At 44.2% G+C, this 20,500-nt stretch overlaps 1 protein-coding gene across 1 annotated transcript in view; it reads left to right on the top strand.

The window, feature by feature from the left end:
- The first annotated feature begins 6,921 nt into the window (after positions 1-6,921).
- Positions 6,922-20,500, top strand: part of SH3BP5 (SH3 domain binding protein 5) — a 119,724-nt gene continuing 106,145 nt past the window's right edge. The window contains exon 1 of the mRNA XM_075315214.1: positions 6,922-7,167. Coding sequence (XP_075171329.1) covers positions 7,084-7,167 — 84 coding nt within the window. The 5' untranslated portion in view covers positions 6,922-7,083. The remainder of the gene's footprint in view (positions 7,168-20,500) is intronic.

Genomic DNA, 20,500 nt, shown 5'->3' with positions numbered 1-20,500 from the left:
GATGCAGGCAGGTGGCTTGCACTCATTTGTAGGATCGTTGCTGATTTTTGCTGAACCTCTTCCCGAGGCATCTGGAGATAAGTTGTTCATGCACTTCCCCATGTGTGTGCTCCCTGTGTCTTTTTTAGTCTTTACTAGGGTTGAAAAAGAGCTCACCCCACCCATTCCCTGTCTGGGACCCAGCTCTAGGGTCAGGTATCCGGATTGGTGCATAGGTGCGGAACCTAGGTTTGGTCAGGAGTCACCATTACCCCCTTCCCTAGATGCAGGGTTGCTCATGGTTACGGCCATGAGCAACTAACTGTCACCATATGCGTAGTCGTAACCATGGATACCTAAGGTCCCGCAATGCCCTGCACATGAGGTAAGCGACATAGTGAATCAGAAGAACTATACTACATTTTTAATTGGAGGTATTTCTTAATATTATTACATATTGGGATAGGATCTTGGAGATGGGAATAACTTCTTAAGGCAACTGGCCATTTTCACTTGGGAATGTATTCACTTGTCTTATCAGCGGCTTAGACATTAATGGCTGTGTTGAGTTATTTAGAGGACACACCAAATTTACACTGTTATACAAGCTGTACACTGACTACTTTACATTGTATCAAAGTGTCATATCTTCAGTGTTGTACCAGGAAAAGATATAATAAAATAATTACAAATATGTGAGGAATGTACTCACCTTTGTGATATACTACAGTCAGTACAGAAAGTATTCAGACCCCTTTAAATTTTTCACTCTTTCTTTCATTGTAGTCATTTGGGGGAAAATAACAAAAATGTAGACATTTTTGAAAATTTATTAAACAAGAAAAACTGAAATATCACATGGTCATAAGTATTCAGACCCTTTGCTCAGTATTGAGTAGAAACACTCTTTTGAGCTAGAACAACTATGAGCCTTCTTGGGAATGATGCAACAAGTTTTTCACACCTGGATTTGGGGATCCTCTGCCATTGTCCCTTGCAGATCTTCTTCAGTCCCGTCAGATTGGATGGTGAACGTTTGTAGACAGCCATTTTCAGGTCTCTCCAGAGATGCTCAATTGGTTTTAGGTCAGGGATCTGCTTGGGAAGAATGGTCACAGAGTTGTTCTGAAGCCACTCCTTTGTTATTTTAGCTGTGTGCTTAGGGTCATTGTCTTGTTGGAAGGTGAACCTTCTGCCAAGTCTGAGGTCCAAAGCACTCTGGAAAATGGTTTTCTTCCAGGATATCTCTGTACTTGGCCGCATTCATCTTTCCTTCAATTGCAACCAGTCGTGCTGTCCCTGCAACTGAAAAACACCCCCATAGCATGATGCTGCCACCACTATGTTTCACTGTTGGGATTGTATTGGGCAGGTGACGAGCAGTGCCTGGTTTTCTCCACACATACCGCTTAGAATTATTACCAAAAAGTTCTTCCTTTGTCTCATCAGACCAGAGAATCTTATTTCTCATAGTCTGGGAGTCCTTAACTTGTATTTTTGCAAACTCTATGCGAGCTTTCATATGCATTGAGCAGAGGCTTCCGTCGGGCCACTCTGCCAAAAAGGCCTGACTGGTGGAGGGCTGCAGTGATATTTGACTTTGTGGAACTTTCTCCCTAATGCATTTCTGGAGCTCAGCCACAGTGATCTTGGGGTTCTTTGTTACCTCTTTCACCAAGGCTCTTCTCCCATGATTGCTCAATTTGGCTAGACGGCCAGGTCTAAGAAGAGTTCTGGTAGTCCCAAACTTCTTCCATTTAAGAATTATGGAGGCCACTGTGCTCTTAGGAACCTTGAGTACTGCAGAAATTATTTTGTAATCTTGGCCAGATCTGTGGCTTGCCACAATTCTGTCTCTGAGCTCCTTGGTCAATTCCTTTGAGCTCATGATTTTCATTTGGTTTGACATGCACTATAAGCTGTGAGGTCTTATATAGACAGGTGTGTGCCTTTCCAAATCAAGTCCTATCAGTTTAATTAAACACAACTGGACTCCAATAAAGGAGTAGAACCATCTCAAGGAGGATCACAAGGAAATAGACAGCATCTGACATAGGCTAGCTTCACATCAGCGGTATTCTGCCGGTCGGCAGAAAAACGCAAACTACATGTTGCCGGATCCGTTGTCTGCTCAATGCATTGTCAATGGACTCGGAGCAACATGCGTTTGCATCCGTTTGCATGTGGCAGATTCAGGATCCTGTGAGTTGCTGTTTTTAACCATCTTTCAAAAACGCTACATGCAGCGGTTTTTGTCTCAGACCAAAAACAGCAGCTCACCGGATCCTGTACATTGCAGCAGTAGCTGCAATGTATTTCAATGGGCACCAGATTGTGTTTTCACAATATCGGTTGTATGCGGCAAAAAGGATCCTTTTTCCCTTGACAAACAAAATCAGAAGAACATAGTTTTGTTTTAAAGTCTTCAAAATCTTTATTTAGCCCTATAAATCTACATACAACATTTATATAGTTTTATTTTAAAATATATATAGTAATAAAATGGAATTTTAATGTACATTAAATATATATTTATTTTTCATTATATCTATCAATATTCATCTAACTTAACAAATCTATCTATAGCAATCTCTCAATATTTTTTTTTATAAATTTTAATATAATTTATATTCAAAATTAAACTATCTTTGTATCTATCTATCTATCTATCGATCTATATTAAGTTCCTTAACGTGGCTTACTTCCTATCCATGTCTAGAGAGATATATATATATATATATATATATATATATATATTTCTATGCATCTATCTATCTATCTATCTATCTATCTTTATCTTTCTATAAATCTATATATCTATGTATCAATTTCTAACTTTTATTTTTAAATTAAACGGCTCTATTCTCTCTTGGTCGGTCGGTGTGTCTCTATCTCAGTCTCTCTCTGTCTCTGTCCATGTCGGTCTATCCCTCTCACCCCCTCTCTCTCATACTCACCGATCCCCAATCACCGGTGCGGCGCTGCATGGCGGTCTCACTGCTCTTCACTTTTGAAAATGCCGGCCGCTCATTATTCAGTCTCGTATTCCCTGCTTTCCACGCCCACCGGCGCATATGATTGGTTGCAGTCAGACACTCCCCCACGATGATTGACAGCTGTCTCACTGCAACCAATCACAGCTGCCGGTGGGTGGGTCTATATCATGAAGTAAAATAAATAATTAACAAAAAAACGGCATGCGGTCCCCCCCAATTTTAATACCAGCCAGGGTAAAGCCACACGGCTGAAGGCTGGTATTCTCAGGATGGGGAGCTCCACGTTATGGGGAGCTCCCCCCACCCTAAAAATGTCATCCAGCAGCCGCCCGGAATAGCCGCATCCATGAGATGCGACTGTCCCGGAACTGTACCCGGCTCATCCCGAATTGTCCTGGTGCGGTGGCAATCGAGGTAATAAGGAGTTAATGGCAGCAGCCCATAGCTGCCACTAAGTCCTAGATTAATCGTGACAGGCGTCTCACCAAGATACCTTCCATGATTAACCTGTTAGTTAAAGAAAATAAAAACACACATCCAAAAATTCCTTTATTTGAAATAAATGACAAAAAACAACAACCTCTTTCACCATTTTATTAAAGTCCCCAAATACCCTTCCATCTCCGACGTAATCCAATAAGGTCCCACGACGCTGTCAGCTCTACTACATCAGAAGCTGACAGAGAGCAGTCACAGACCACGACCGCTCTCTGTGAACTCCCTGCAGCGACTGAAGTGAGTCGCGTTATCAGCGATGACATCACTCAGGTTACCCGTGGCCACAGATCTCAGCAGGAGGACTTCAGCTGTGGATGCGGGTAACCTCAGTGACGGCACTGCTGATAGCGCAGATCACTGCGGTCACTCGGGGGATTTGTGGTCACCGGTGAGACCTTCACCGGTGACCGAAAATCAGGCCATGCCACACAGACAGAGCCACGGGATGACAATGAAGTCAGGTGACGTTCATCCGACTTCATTCTGATCGTGCGGCTCTGTCTGTGTCTGCTGTCACCGGCCATTTAGCTCTGCTACATCGCTCTGTCTGTGTCTGCTGTCACCGGCCATTCAGCTCTGCTACATCACTCTGTCTGTGGCTGCTGTCACCGGCCATGTAGCAGAGCTGAATGGCAGATGACATAGAATAAACGGATCCGTCAAAACTAAGCAGGAAAACAGGACCCAAACGCATGCAAATGCAAGTGAACGATCCGTTTTTTTGCAGGATCCATTCAATGGATCCAGTAAAAAAAACGTTCAGGTCACTAGCAGTGGCATGCATTGTAAGGGTATGTGCGCACGTGTGCGTATTACATGCAGTTACGCTGCGTTCTGCACCGCAGCGTAACTGCATGCGCCCTGCGTCCCCTGCACAATCTATGGAGATTGTGCAGGGGCCGTGCGCACGTGGCATGTTAGAACGCAGCGATTTGGCTGCTTGCCGAATTGCTGCATTCTAAGAAGTGACATGTCACTTCTTTCGTGCGTTCTGCATGCTGTCTATAGGGAAAGGCAGCATGCAGAGCGCACGAATCTGCCGGCACCATGCGCTTCAGAACGGAGCTTTTCAGCTGCGCTCTGAAGCACACATTTTCGGTGCGGTGCAGAGCGCACACGTGCGCACATACCCTAATAATCCATAAAAACAGGATCCAGTGACATGCAGTTTGCGTTTTTTTGCCTTAAATATGAGTGTCTGAGCTAAGGGTCTGAATACTTATGGCCACGTGATATTTAAGGTTTTCTTTGTTAAAAAAAATGTGCAAAAATTTCTACATTTGTTTTTTTTCTGTCATGATGGGGTGCAGAGTGTACATTAATGAGAAAAAAAATTAAACCTTTCTGAATGTACCAAATGGCTGCAATGAAACAAAGAGTGAAAAATGTAAAGGGGGCTGAATACTTTCTGTACCCACTGTATATATTCAGGGGTCACAGTGGTGGCTAAAAGTTTCGTTTTGTTAGGATATGTTCACAATTAGTATTTTTGAAATGTTTTTATTCTTTGGATGAAACACGCAGGCTATAGCATTTTTTGTGCTATGCTATTTTGATCTTAACCCCTTCACAACCATTGAAGTACCGGTACATTAATAGGTTGTGTCTGTCCCTTTAGTGCGGGCTGGCACGGTGAGCCCGCATGTTTCTTCCCACATGTCGGCTGCCTTGATCAGCCATAAAATGCGCAGTTAACAGGCGCCGGTGGATCTCTCTATTAATCAGTTAAATCCTGCTGTTAATCTGTGAATGAGGGATTTAACGCTTGACGGAAGGTAAGGCTACATTCACACTTCCGTTGATTTAAATCTGTCAGGTTTGTCGTTGCGACACAATGACGGATTTGTCATTTTTTAGATGTCAAATGACGCAACGGATGTGTTATTTCACAGGATTCCGATCGTAGGAATCCTGTGAAAAAATCCGTCGCATCTGTTACATCCGTTGTGCATCCGTTTTTTTGATGGATCAATCGTGATCCGTTTGTGTTTGGGACAGCCCAATGGGAGTGCCAGACATGCTGGGCATGCTCAGTAGAGCATGACGGAATCCAGCACTGGAGTCCGTCGTGTGACGGATTACGACACAATCCAGCACCATAGACAGCCATTATTGCTCTTGATTGCGCCGTACACCTGCTGAGTGCGTTTTTTTGCAGCTCCAAAAAACGTTACATTTGTGCGCTCCTACTGCCCAACGGTCAGTCAATAAACGACGGATCCGTCACGCGGCGGATGCAACGCATCCTTCGCAATCCGACGTTAATAGAAGTCTATGAGGAAAAAATTGATTCCTGCAAAATATTTTACAGGATACCGTAATTCCTCAAGCCGACGGATTGTGACTGATTTAAAACAACGGAAGTGTGAATGTGGCCTAATGTGCCATTTCCTGCCACCATTGGTGGCCCCATGACGTGATCACGGGGTGCTGATGGGTTATCATGACAGAGAGGGGTAACCTGATGAGCGCCAGCGTTCATATGAGATCTGCATTTCTGTTGTACGCGCCAGAATTTGTTTTTTGGTTGCTGCAACATTACAATAACAGGCGATCAAAACATCAGATCTACCCAAAAATGATATAATTAAAAACGCCATCTCAAGGAGCAAAAAAAACCCAACCATCACTGAGCCCCAGAGCTCAAAAACTGAGAACGCTGCAGATCTCGGCGAACAGTGGCGACAAAAGCTGCAGATCTCGGCGAACAGTGGCGACAAAAGCTGCAGATCTCGGCGAACAGTGGCGACAAAAACGTAACTATTTTTTTTTATTTATTTATTTATTTTTTTTACAAATTTCTGATTTTTTTTTCACGAATTACCTAAAAGTAAAACTTTGCATGTTTGGTATCTAGAAGCTCACACTGACGAGGGGGATCATACCGCCAGGTCAGTATTACCATATAGTGAACACGGTAAAAACAAACAAACAGTTGTTGAATTACACTTTTTTTTTGCAGTTTCCCGGCACTTAGCACTCTTTAGATTTTTTTTCGTTTTCCAGTACAATATGGGGCAGAATGAACGGTGTCATTCAAAAGTACAACTCGTCCCACAAAAAACAAGCCCTCATATGGCTAGATTGACAGAAAAATGAGAAAAAGTTATAACTTTTGGAAAAAGGAGAGGTAAAAACGAAAAAAAATGTCGGGAGGGAGAAGGGGTTAAACACTGATTCAAATCTGCACCAAAAAGGGCAAGAAATAAATAGGTAAATGGAGAAAAAAGCAAAAGTCTGATGTTTCCATTGTATTTGGTGCAGACACCTGCAGAAAATATGGCAAATAAACGCTCTGTGTGAACTCCGTCAGATTGATTGACAGACAGAATGATTGACAGACTGGAATATATGGTTATTAGATGGCTGAAGGGGCTGACAGAAGAACATGTAGGAGAAACAGACAGACAGGCGGACACAGCCAGTCCTGCCATAGATCGGCTGTCGGTGATCGGGGGCGGCGCTGCTCCTCCCTCCGTCTCATTTCCAGGCTGAGCAGCTCTCGGCGGCGGCGGTGCAGTGTGTGCCCGGGACGAGGCGGGGAGCGCTCACACTGCGTCCTCCGGTGCCCGGCAGCCTCCGGACACCACTCACGTATGTCTGCCGCATAATGGACACAATGGGGATACGAGGCAAAGGCCAGGAGACTGTGCAGCCCGAGGAAGAGGAGGAGGAGGTGGACCCCAGAATACAGGTACGACTGCACGGGCACTGCCATTGTGTGCCACCCAGACGCCGGCAGGAGGTGTGTGCCCGGCTGCGGCAGGTACTGTGCGATATTCCAGCATGGCGTGTGGGCACCAGAGGGGTCCTACATGATGGTGCAGTCTATGAGGACATTACTGCCCTGGTGCAATATAGAAACATGGTAACATGAATTATATACAGGCACAAGACATTCTCTGCAGGGTGGCATGTAATATGTAGGCTGCTGGGCACAATGTGGCGGCATGGCATGAGACTGGTCTACAGTACACGGTGTGGAGGCATGGCATGAGACTGGTTTACAGTACACGGTGTGGAGGCATGGCATGAGACTGGTTTACAGTACACGGTGTGGAGGCATGGCATGAGACTGGTCTACAGTACACGGTGTGGAGGCATGGCATGAGACTGGTCTACAGTACACGGTGTGGAGGCATGGCATGAGACTGGTCTACAGTACACGGTGTGGAGGCATGGCATGAGACTGGTCTACAGTACACGGTGTGGAGGCATGGCATGAGACTGGTCTACAGTACACGGTGTGGAGGCATGGCATGAGACTGGTCTACAGTACACGGTGTGGAGGCATGGCATGAGACTGGTCTACAGTACACGGTGTGGAGGCATGGCATGAGACTGGTTTACAGTACACGGTGTGGAGGCATGGCATGAGACTGGTTTACAGTACACGGTGTGGAGGCATGGCATGAGACTGGTCTACAGTACACGGTGTGGAGGCACGGCATGAGACTGGTTTACAGTACACGGTGTGGAGGCACGGCATGAGACTGGTCTACAGTACACGGTGTGGAGGCACGGCATGAGACTGGTCTACAGTACACGGTGTGGAGGCATGGCATGAGACTGGTTTACAGTACACGGTGTGGAGGCATGGCATGAGACTGGTTTACAGTACACGGTGTGGAGGCATGGCATGAGACTGGTCTACAGTACACGGTGTGGAGGCATGGCATGAGACTGGTCTACAGTACACGGTGTGGAGGCATGGCATGAGACTGGTCTACAGTACACGGTGTGGAGGCATGGCATGAGACTGGTCTACAGTACACGGTGTGGAGGCATGGCATGAGACTGGTTTACAGTACACGGTGTGGAGGCATGGCATGAGACTGGTTTACAGTACACGGTGTGGAGGCATGGCATGAGACTGGTCTACAGTACACGGTGTGGAGGCACGGCATGAGACTGGTTTACAGTACACGGTGTGGAGGCACGGCATGAGACTGGTCTACAGTACACGGTGTGGAGGCACGGCATGAGACTGGTCTACAGTACACGGTGTGGAGGCATGGCATGAGACTGGTTTACAGTACACGGTGTGGAGGCATGGCATGAGACTGGTTTACAGTACACGGTGTGGAGGCATGGCATGAGACTGGTCTACAGTACACGGTGTGGAGGCACGGCATGAGACTGGTTTACAGTACACGGTGTGGAGGCACGGCATGAGACTGGTCTACAGTACACGGTGTGGAGGCATGGCATGAGACTGGTCTACAGTACACGGTGTGGAGGCATGGCATGAGACTGGTTTACAGTACACGGTGTGGAGGCATGGCATGAGACTGGTTTACAGTACACGGTGTGGAGGCATGGCATGAGACTGGTCTACAGTACACGGTGTGGAGGCATGGCATGAGACTGGTCTACAGTACACGGTGTGGAGGCATGGCATGAGACTGGTCTACAGTACACGGTGTGGAGGCATGGCATGAGACTGGTCTACAGTACACGGTGTGGAGGCATGGCATGAGACTGGTTTACAGTACACGGTGTGGAGGCATGGCATGAGACTGGTTTACAGTACACGGTGTGGAGGCATGGCATGAGACTGGTCTACAGTACACGGTGTGGAGGCACGGCATGAGACTGGTTTACAGTACACGGTGTGGAGGCACGGCATGAGACTGGTCTACAGTACACGGTGTGGAGGCACGGCATGAGACTGGTCTACAGTACACGGTGTGGAGGCATGGCATGAGACTGGTTTACAGTACACGGTGTGGAGGCATGGCATGAGACTGGTTTACAGTACACGGTGTGGAGGCATGGCATGAGACTGGTCTACAGTACACGGTGTGGAGGCACGGCATGAGACTGGTTTACAGTACACGGTGTGGAGGCACGGCATGAGACTGGTCTACAGTACACGGTGTGGAGGCATGGCATGAGACTGGTTTACAGTACACGGTGTGGAGGCATGGCATGAGACTGGTTTACAGTACACGGTGTGGAGGCATGGCATGAGACTGGTCTACAGTACACGGTGTGGAGGCATGGCATGAGACTGGTTTACAGTACACGGTGTGGAGGCACGGCATGAGACTGGTCTACAATAAGTGCTGGAATGACAACACTTGAGCTCACACATCACAATGTCAGATGATCCAGGGATCTCTCATCATTGGTATGGGAATCATTGGCTGGCAGTGGGCCTTTGACCCAGCATTGGGTATGTGCCTCACACTGGCAGGGCAACATGTACAAGCCTGCAGTAGTGTAGGGCTCTGAAGGTCTGGGGTGTGATGTGTATATCAGTCTGTGTATAATCATATGTCACAATTTGGTAAATGTGCCATATTCCTTATGCCCACAATACCACATAGCACTTGTTGTAGCACATGGTGAGGAAACAAAGGATTGCAGGGCATTTGCGTGCTTTGGCCAAGGTGCTTTTCTCGTGATTGCTGATTTAATAGGCCTGGTACATAAGAAATGGAGTAAATCTGATAGTCGAATTTGCTTTATATCTAATATGGTTGGAGCAGTAATTTGGCTTCTGGTTACTCAGTGACGTGTGTGTGTAAACAGCCAGAGAAAGAGATTTTTGTTAAGTCTCATCACATCTGTTCCTTAAATCAAATCAACAAATCTAATTGGACTTTCTGTAATTGCCTGAAGGGTGTATCTAATTGTAAATGAGGGTGGTCTGATGAGCGGCTGCTGAATACATCCTAGATGGTTTTATAACTGTAACAGATCATGTGCTATGGTATATGTGTTCACTTTCTGCTGCACACAATCATTATAAGGTTCCTGAAAGTGAAGAAATACACAACGTGTATAAAAAAAAAATGGCATTTAAAAAAAAATAAGTTATTTACCCCCAATAGGGCTCTTTTATCCCAGCTAGATAATAAGGCTGACCTGCATCTATGACTTGAGATTAATTATACTTGACTATGGTTCCTGTTGTCATTTAGCAAAAAGATAAAAAAAATCACTAAAATCAGAAACTGTCAAGATGTCTATATTAAAGGAACTGTACATAGAGGAAACTAGTCACATGGTTATAGAGCAGGAGGAGGCCATAATATATGGACTCTATAAAACGTGTCATTTATTGATTTATATCCCTGCTCATGCAATAGGTGGAACAACTCTGCGCTTCCTTCTAGGAGTTTATATACAAAGACTGCTGAGTACTGATTAGGCCCGCCCACTGGACGCGGATTGATTAGGCCCGCCCACTGGACGCGGATTGATTAGGCCCGCCCACTGGACGCGGATTGATTAGGCCCGCCCACTGGACGCGGATTGATTAGGCCCGCCCACTGGACGCGGATTGATTAGGCCCGCCCACTGGACGCGGATTGATTAGGCCCGCCCACTGGACGCGGATTGATTAGGCCCGCCCACTGGACGCGGATTGATTAGGCCCGCCCACTGGACGCGGATTGATTAGGCCCGCCCACTGGACGCGGATTGATTAGGCCCGCCCACTGGACGCGGATTGATTAGGCCCGCCCACTGGACGCGGATTGATTAGGCCCGCCCACTGGACGCGGATTGATTAGGCCCGTCACCTTAAGTCCACAATTGCAGTGATTTTGGTCAATAAATGACAAGTCCTACTAAATCTACTACCCACTCTATATTATAACATACTTCTGTCAAAAGGACAGCATTTTTATGACTGGTTCCCTTTACTAGCTTTTCAATGCTGTACTAAGAATAACATGGCATTCATGTACATGGCAGTAATATGGCTTCATACATCCCTCCCCCCCCTTAAATACAACAGAGCTATAACGCTATGCTCAAATTTTTGTTTTCCAGCAGCTAAACCTGCTCTTAGCAGTAAAAAAAAGCTGCTTCAAAAAGCACATTTTTCTACTTTTTTGCTGTGTTGCTGCTACATTTTTTTATTTTATTTTTTTTTTAAAGTTGCTTTATTTGGTGTTTAACTTGTCTACATTACGTCTAAATAGTTGGTGTATTAACCAGTAGGTGCATTTTTGCACTGTCTTATTACTTTCAATGGCGAAAAATCTGCAATAACCCTGAAAGGATTGACATGCTGCTTCTTTCAAAAACACAGTAGTTCTCCATTTCAGCCAAAAAAAAACAAAACAAGCATGAGTGCATGAGATTTCTGAAATCTCAGCTTTTGCTGGTATTGTAAAAAGCAGCTTTTAATTTGCATAAAACTCATGCAAAAAGAGCAACATGTGAACTTAGCCTAAGGCTGCGTGGCTACGATCAGTAAGGCTATATGTCCACGGTAGAATGTACCTGCGGACTTTTCTGCCTGAAAATCCGCGACTTTCGCGGCAAATCCGCACCCGCGGATTTGCCGCGGATTTTTTTTTTTTTTTTTTTCCCATTCTATACCCAAATCCGCACCAAAATCCGCAACAAACAATTGACATGCTGCAGATTTTTCCGCGGCAAATCCGCAGCGGAAAAATCCGCAGCATGGACACAGCATTTCCAAAATGCCATTCAAATGGCTTGGAAGTGCCGCTGCTGCAGATTTTCGGCAAATCCGTGGCAAAATCCGTGGTAAATCCGCAGCGTGGGCACATAGCCTAATAGCTTTTTGCTCAGTGTATTTTCACTGCAGTACAAGCACAGTGGATGGGATTTAGGCCATGTGCACACTTTGCGTTTTAAACTACAGCGTTTTAATGTCAAAATGCACGCGTTTTGATTTTCAAGCAAAGCCTATGGGAAAAAGGGATTTTTTTTGTGCTCACAATGCTGTTAAAAGCGCAGCGTTTCAGTTGCAGAAAATTTGACAAAAAGTCAGAGTTTAAAGAAGCAGCATGTCAATTGTTTTAATAAAATTAGCTATTTTGTGCATGATTTTAATCATTATATTTGTTATCAATTTTTCCCGTTTTTTTTTCATAGTGTTTGAATGTTTAAACTTTATTTAGTAGTATTTGTATTCAAAACGCATCTCACTTTAAGCAATGAAAAAGCATGTAAATCGCGGCTAAAATGCGGTAAAAACGCAAGCGTATTTTTAGCGTTTTTGTGGTCAAAACCAAATTTGACAGACAATTTGTCAGAGGATGCGTTTACAACTGCAAGTAACTCAACGCAAAGTGCGCACATAGCCTTACAGAAATCTCCTGCCCACTGTGCTTCTTTTCTCGACAATGTAAACTGACGCATACGGTGCGGCTTCCCGAGTTGCAGCATGTCAATTTAGGTTGTGTGCACACACTGCATTTTCTTTGTCTTTAACACTTTTTTTTTTTTTGTTTTGGTTCCTTGCAGTTTTTACTCAATTTGCAAGGGAAAACTCGTCCCAGCAAAGTCTACGAGAATCGTGAAGTGCTGTTCTCATGTTGCAGATTTTTTTTCCTTGAAGATTTCTTTGCAGAAAACAAACTGCACCAAACAATTGTCAATTGTTTCTGCGTTTTTTTTTCCAGTGTTTTTTCCTAACAATGCAATAAACCATAAAAAAAACTCGCAGAAAATGTGTCTCCCCCCCCCCCCCCAACGTTTTCCTGCCAAGAGATGCAGATGCAGTTTTAGGTGCAGAAAAACTGCACCCAAATCTGAAACGTGGGAACTAACCGTTATGCTGTGTAGACTTGTGTGTTCCCTGCAGGGAGAACACTGACCAGGTCCGTAGCGGCTCGGACCCTGATTGTGTGTGCGCATGAGCTACTGCGGTCTCCTGCAGAGAGCCCTCGCAGGAGAGGACACGCTGCGTCCAGGAGGTAGTGTGTGCTGATTGTGTGCACCCACCCTAAGGCCATAATCACACTTGCTAGTGCCTCGCGTGTAACTCGCGCTAGTCTCTCATGGTAGAACCCGGCTTGGCCGCACACTCCCCTGACAGGAGCGGATCGGTTGCATGTATCTATGCAGCTCAGACGCTCCTGTATGCATAGTGTGCGGCCATGCCGGGTGATTCATTGAGAGACTCGCGCGAGTTACACACGAGGCACTAGCAAGTGACTCTGGCCTAAGACGTCTTTTGGCCCCTGCTCTACCATAAGCTTCCAGCAGAAAAAAAAAGTGGTGTTCTCCATGAAATGACATGTTACGGAGTTACATTCCCAACATACGTCAGGACAGGAGTTCCCTGTGGCTCCGCAGTATAGAGCAGGTGACGGGACTCCTCAGGCGCCGCACGTCTACTTCCCATTCTACAGGTGAGAAGCTTTCTGCAGGGCCCCACAATGTCTCATTGTTTTCAGGATCTTTGCTGTCATTATATAAAACATACTGTGCCTTCAGCCTCTGAATACTCACCATGTTTTTATCCACTGATAGTAAACAAAAATCTTGAAATTGGTAAGACACTGCGGAGCCCAGCTAATAGCTGTAGAATGGGGAACAGACCTGCAGGTGTCCTGTTATCATAAGCAACTGTTTACTGTTCCTTCTGGAAGGGCACAGAGGACACAGCACCAGCTGGGAGCCGTCCACACCGCCATATATACGCGGGTACTGGTGGTGTGCCTATCTGCAGTGCCACAGTGAAATGTGAGCATGCACGGCTAGGCTTTCTTGTTATGGTGCAAATCTATGACCAAGAGTGTTTTATTTCCTCCATTGGTCACTACCAGGAGACAGCAGAAAATGCTTTGCTGCTGTAAAGTCTCCTCCATATATTTTTTTTTTTTTTAGGTGAGATTACAAAGCTGTGTAATGTTCAGGATGTGTTGTCTTCCCCTTTTACCTATTTTAGACATGTCTACAGGATTTATTTTTGTAGAAATATGCTTAATGTTTTCTTGAAGATGTACACAGCTCCTTCCCCAGCACGCCGCCTATTCTACCTCTGTTGCTCTTGGTAAGGGCCCTCAGGCTCTGTTCCCACGAAGAGTATTTGTTGTTGCAAATTTAAGGAAACGAGGGCGCTTGCAGTTTTTCTTTGCGCCTTGAGTGTAGTGTTTATTTCAGGGTGGATTTGATTTAAATCTAACTGATTTAAATCACGATTTAAATCACTAGTCAGTAAGGCTTGATTTAAATCAGTGATTTAAGTCAAAGTTTCTACCTAAACTAGTTCTTGCTACTTTAACATGCAAGTAGATGAAGATTTTTAGAATCACTTTTTATATTACTTTTTTCTCCCCAGTTTAATGGGTTAATCATTCATATTTGGACACCACTGTTCTGTTGTACTTAGGAAGGAGAAAAATAATCCTGACCTTAATAACAATTTAAATAGATTTATTCAACTGAAACAATAACAACATTACAGCATAAGTTATTTGCTTAAACAAACATCCATGTTTGTTAACTAATTTGGCTAAACAAAATATATATATATATTTTAAGACACTTAGACTCTCAGCCCAGCTGACACATGAAAAACTTAAATACTACTGTCCCTGCTGTACTCTGTAGCTCACTTGTTGTCATCTTCATCATCATCATCATCATCATCATCTTCTTTGTTCCTATTCATAATCTGGAAAAGAAAAACAAGCTTTCCTGCTTTATTGGGTCTCAACCGATTTTCTCAATTTAGAATGAATGAGTCCAAAGGAAGAGAATATTCTTTAAACGCCTGCAGAAGAAGCTACTGCTGTTAAAAGTGAAATCATTACTTGAACAGTCTCTAAATCCAAGCGCTTAAGTGACTTCCACCAGTTTACTGGTGTGACCTTCCTTAAAATATCTTCAGCAAACATAGATTTCTTGAATGGTTCCCCCTTAGCTCTGAAGTTTATTATAGTTGGCATTAAAGATGAATGATTGCTGGATACCCATGTCATAGCTAACTCCTCTTCTTCAGCACTTAGGTTTTGACCCTGATATTGGATATTGACAATATTTGCCAAAAAATGAGCTGGAGTCAGTGCTTGTCCCATTCGTTTTACTGCTTGTAATTTAATTCTGTCCATGTGTAGTTCTGTTTTTAAGTGTTCACTCAGTTCCTTCCAAATTTTAACAGCATCCGCAGTAAAACAGCTATTTTTCTGTATTTTGTTTAAAGCTTGAGAGATGGGTTTCAGGAAGCTCAGCATATATTCAACATTTCTCTTAAGCCCAATGTTGAGGATTTTGGCCGTGACAGTGCCATCTATTTTATCTCGATTTTCTTCACAAAGTGGCATCAGAATAGGCCAGTTTTTGATATACTGCTCAAAACAGTCCACCACAGAGTTCCATCTAACATCTTGTGGGAGCGTTAGCTTGGTTCCACCCATCCTTTTCAGAGCTGCTGCAGCAAAATGATTATTACGGAAGTATTTAGCAATTTCAACATTAGCCTTTATTTCTTAAACACTTTAGTCTTTGGCTAAGAGGTGCAGCAAATGAGCACTGCAACCATATGTTATTAGCAGCTTTGTATTCCCTCCCTGCTCTTCTAAATCTCTTCTCATCTTGGATACGTTTGCAGCATTGTCAGTGACCAAACTGCGTACTAGACATTTGAATTTTGTTCACATGTCGTTATAGCCTTTACTGCCACTTCTTGTAAGTATTCTGCTGTGTGTGCATTTCCTGATGTATCAGTTGTTTGTGCAAGGAAGACTTTACCTTCTTCTGTTGTTATACAAGCACATACAATAGGATCATTGTGGACATTACTCCACCCATCAATACTTAGGTTAACAATTTTACCCTCCAGAGCTGTTGCACATTGCTCCATTTCTCTGTCATACACTTGATCCAGCAGCTTCCCTGCAACATCAGCTCTGCTGGGTGGACTGTATCCTGGTCTCAGTGACTGAACCATATTAATGAAATGTGGGTTCTCAGTCAGACGGAAAGAAGAGTTCGTTGCATAAATAAACTGGGCAATTTTTTCATCAATCAACTCTTTTTCTAATCTGCTAGTTCTTATCACAAACCTATCTATGGTGGTTCCAGGAGGTAAAGGTTTTTTCTTCCTTTTGGGTGATGGTGATATGTGGCTGTGGGTGTCTGATGATGATGCTGCTGCTAATGAAGCACTATCCTGGATGGATAACTCTGAAACTGTAGAACAGGATGATGGTGATCTTGGAGGTGGATAGTTTCCAGAATCCATGAATTCCCCTAAACAAAAAAAGTCAATGCTGTTATTTTATTGTTTATTATACAATTTCTGCTTATTGTACACAACACATCACTGCCCCTGCCCCAAAAGGAATATTTGTTTTTCTTCATAACTGTACCAAATGACAGTAACATGCAGTAATAATAAGAAATATAATTTTTCTCACACATGACAGTTCAGTCTTTAGAAATAGGATTCAATAAAAATGTTTACCAACCTGAAGATCCTGCCTGTTCAGAAGTCTTTGTTTGGTCATCTTCATCACCGCACTTCTCATGATGTAGCCTCATTCGCGCCACCAGGCCTTGCATCTCTTTGTTGCATCGTTTGCATTTTGCACGCATGCCTGCCTTACCGATAGGCGAAGGAGCTTCATTAAAATATTCCCAAACTGGGTCTCTTTTACGGCCTGCTGCCATTATAAGGAAAGAATGTAATAAACCTCAGATCGTACACACAAACAGATCCAGACTTGTCTGTCTGTGGCTATGCTGCAGTATTGTGCTCAAAGTTTCACTTTCATTTTCTTGTCTGCTTGCCCTTCCTCCTCCTCACACTTAGATTCACATTCTTCTTGTGTTGTGCAGATCTATTCCACTCCAAACAATCAGAAACCTATTGTCTAACTTCTTGGACTTGGCACTAAAGGGGTTGATTCTGTATTCATAGGTTTGTAGAACAATAGGATTAAGGTCTTTTTCTCAACTCTGTTCATGTTGTAATATTTTTGCCGTGAAGAAGAGGCTGGGACCTCTGCGGAGTCAAATTCAGTTTTGAGAACTGCGTAAGTAAAGCGAGCGTCTGTGATAATATAGGAGAGAAACTGCGCACTAATCCTACAGAAACCTCTGGAAGAGCATGGCATTGTGAATGTTACACACATACAGCCTTTATTCTACTGAGTTAAACAACTCGGCTTTATCTCATGATAGAACATTTGGATCGTAAAATATTTTTCTCAAAAAGCAGTTTATTGAGAAAAATCCGATTTTTAAATCAAAAAAATCCGATTTAAATCAAAAAAATCAATGTTTTTATTTAAAAAAAATAAAAATAAAAAAAAAATTGCTTTTTATCCACCCTGGTTTATTTGTTTTTTCCCTACAAACATTTTTAACTCTGCGATTTTTGCCCTTTTGTTGTCTCAGGCTTTTAAATAAAGCTGCTTAGTTTTTGTGTTTCCCTGGTATTTGGCTTTGACAAAACTCTATTGATATAGTCATGTGCGGTTTCCATACGTTGCTTGTGCGTTAGGCACACAAAAAACGCATTTCAGCATCTAATTCAATTCTGTGAGGAAAATCTGGACATAAAACTCTCCGTGCCCACAAGAAAAATGGCTTGTTGTGGATTTGGGTGCTGCCCGTCATTTACACTGATGCCTCATATCATGTTAAGTTTATGTGCCGCCCGTGGTTATATATAATGGATAGGAAAAGCTTTGTAATTTATACAGATGCAAAAATCACTGACGGTAAAAACTAAAGTGCCAACTCGCCAAATATTGCTGAAAATCTGATCAAAAACACTGCCCCTCGTACCAATTTTATACATGCATGAAAAGTCATGGGCGTTTGATGGGCCTTTATAGGAGGCCAGGATTGAAGGAGGATGGCCTAGAACATCAGAGTAGATCGCTAAACTTGGTCGGTCACATGTTTTACTGAAGTTTCGACACAGGTAGGTGCATGGGCGTACCCACGCTGGGGCAGGGGGGGCAGCTGCCCCCCCCCCACCCCCCCTAGAAGCAGGCAGGGCACGCACCTATTAGTTACACAGTGGAATGCATGCTGAGACCGCCTTCTCTCTACTCTTTGCAATGTGGAGAGTGGAGCGTATTGGACCTGCCCCAACCTCCTGCTGTCATCCTGCAGCGGCCACCCCCTCACGTCGCTTCCTCTTCCCACGGCGATCTATAAGCGTTGGAACGCACGCCGGCGTCGACCCCGCCTCTTCTCACTCTTTGCAATAAGGACCTTGTCACTCCAGTCCTGAAGTGGGTCCGGTACATGAGAATAGAAGCCCAGGTAAGGAGAGCCAGAGCCGGAGGCCTTAAATGCGTTATTGCCACTGTTTTCTTTTTTTTTATCTTGTACTTGTGTGTGTCGGCCAGCTTTGTTTTTAAAGACGTCACTAAAACCTGACTTTTTATTTGTATTGTCATGAGTGGTTTTTTTTTTTTTCTTGAAAATTTCTGTATATAATTCTATATGTATAGTGAAGTGAGGCTGATGGGCTGTGCAGCAGTATAGTGGGGTGAGGGGGATGGGTGAGGCAGGGTACAGTAGATGAGGGCAGAGCTGGTCGTGCACTGGTATAGTGGGGTGAGGGGGATGGGTGAGGCAGGGTACAGTAGATGAGGGCAGAGCTGGTCGTGCACTGGTATAGTGGGGTGAGGGGGATGGGTGAGGGTACAGTAGATAATGTGCATGCCTCCCAACATTCCCAGTAATGTGTATGCCCCCATTGTACCTCAGTAATGTTTATATCCCACAGGCCCCCAGCGTCTCCCAATAATGTATATGTCCTCCTTCAGTGTCGTCAAGTAATGGGTACTTGACCGACCATGGCTTGCCCCCCCCCCCCCCAGTTTTGATCCTGGGTACGCCCATGGTTAGGTGGGAGAGCCATTTCCTCCTATGCTGAGTCAGAAGAAACTATAGTACTTTCAATCACAATTGTTTTAGTAATCATTTTTTAATGTCTGCAGGCATCGCTTCTAAAATATCAGAATTGGTGATGAGCAAGCACTAACATGTTCGGGTGCTCAGTACTTGTAACCAACAGTTGGATGCTCAGACGGTTGCAACTTGAGCACCCAGGTATAGTGAAAGTCATTCAGGATTCAAGCATTTTTCCATCAGATCAAGATCCCCACCGATTTCCATTATACTTAGCACACGAGTTGCGCCTGTCTGAGCGTCCGACTGCTTGTTACGAGTACCGAGCACCCGAGCATGGTAGAACTCGCCCATCACTAATCATTGAGCAGCTTTCTTGGCTTAGTGGTTAAAACTTGCCTTGCAGCAGAGCTTCTTTTCTATACTTGTACAGTGACTGGCATATTGGCGGAGGAGTTGAGCGTTTAGTTTTCAGGTCGCTGACTTTCTGTATGAATGTTCAGTATTTCTATAACTTGCCTTCCAGCTCAGACTGTGCCGCTCTGCCTTACAATCCCATACTGAGTTCACTGACTGTTTAGATACATTTTGCTAATGGATAGCCCTGACCTAGATTTAGATTTCTTGCCGTTTTCCCCAGTGAGTATCAATTGTATTAACCAAAATGTAAAATCCTTACAGTAAGAGTTGGGTAATTCTGCTTATTTCAGAATTATGACTTTTTTTTTTTTTTTTTTTGAGGACCGGTTGTTTTATGAAACAATATAATAAATCATAGAATAGGTGATGGTGCAAATATACAATATATAATACTGCTATTTTTACAAATGTCCCAATACCCATGCAGGATCAAGTTTCAATGGATAAAAGAGAGTAATGGTCACCATACACCTAGCTATCTGTCCCAACTACATATGAAAACATGGCCCAAGAGTTAATGTAGTCTGTATGGGCAGAGTGGCATGAATCTACCAGTACAGTGGAACCTTGGATTAAGAGTAACTTTGTTTTAGAGCGTTTTGCTTAACAAACAAAGCTTTCTAAAAATTTTTAACTTCTTTTAAGAGCAATGCTTTGCAATAAGAGCAAATGCTCACCGTGTACACTTCCAGTTCCATCCTTTCATCACGCTCTGATACGCTCTAGAGGTAACTTTCTATAAATATGTACTGTATACTGTACACAGTATACCATTGTACAGTACATGTGTACCGCCCCGGGGCTCAGCTGGCAGCCGAGCTGCTCGGATCCGGGCTCATCAGTGGGTGGCTCAAGCACCTCCGGACCCGGAGGTCACGTCGCTCTGAAGGGAGGCTGGCGCTACGTGAGGGCTTTCGGTGGGGAGGTTCACGGCTGGGGCCGTGGTGTTTAGGGATTTAAGTTCGTGACGCCACCCACAGGTTGTGGTGAGTGTGGACACCACCGCTGCCATTAAC

The sequence above is a fragment of the Anomaloglossus baeobatrachus genome, chromosome 6 (assembly GCF_048569485.1).
Source record: "Anomaloglossus baeobatrachus isolate aAnoBae1 chromosome 6, aAnoBae1.hap1, whole genome shotgun sequence".
Classification (NCBI taxonomy): domain Eukaryota; kingdom Metazoa; phylum Chordata; class Amphibia; order Anura; family Aromobatidae; genus Anomaloglossus; species Anomaloglossus baeobatrachus.
Note: the sequence above shows the minus strand (reverse complement) of the source record. Positions and strands in the feature narration are given on the sequence as shown.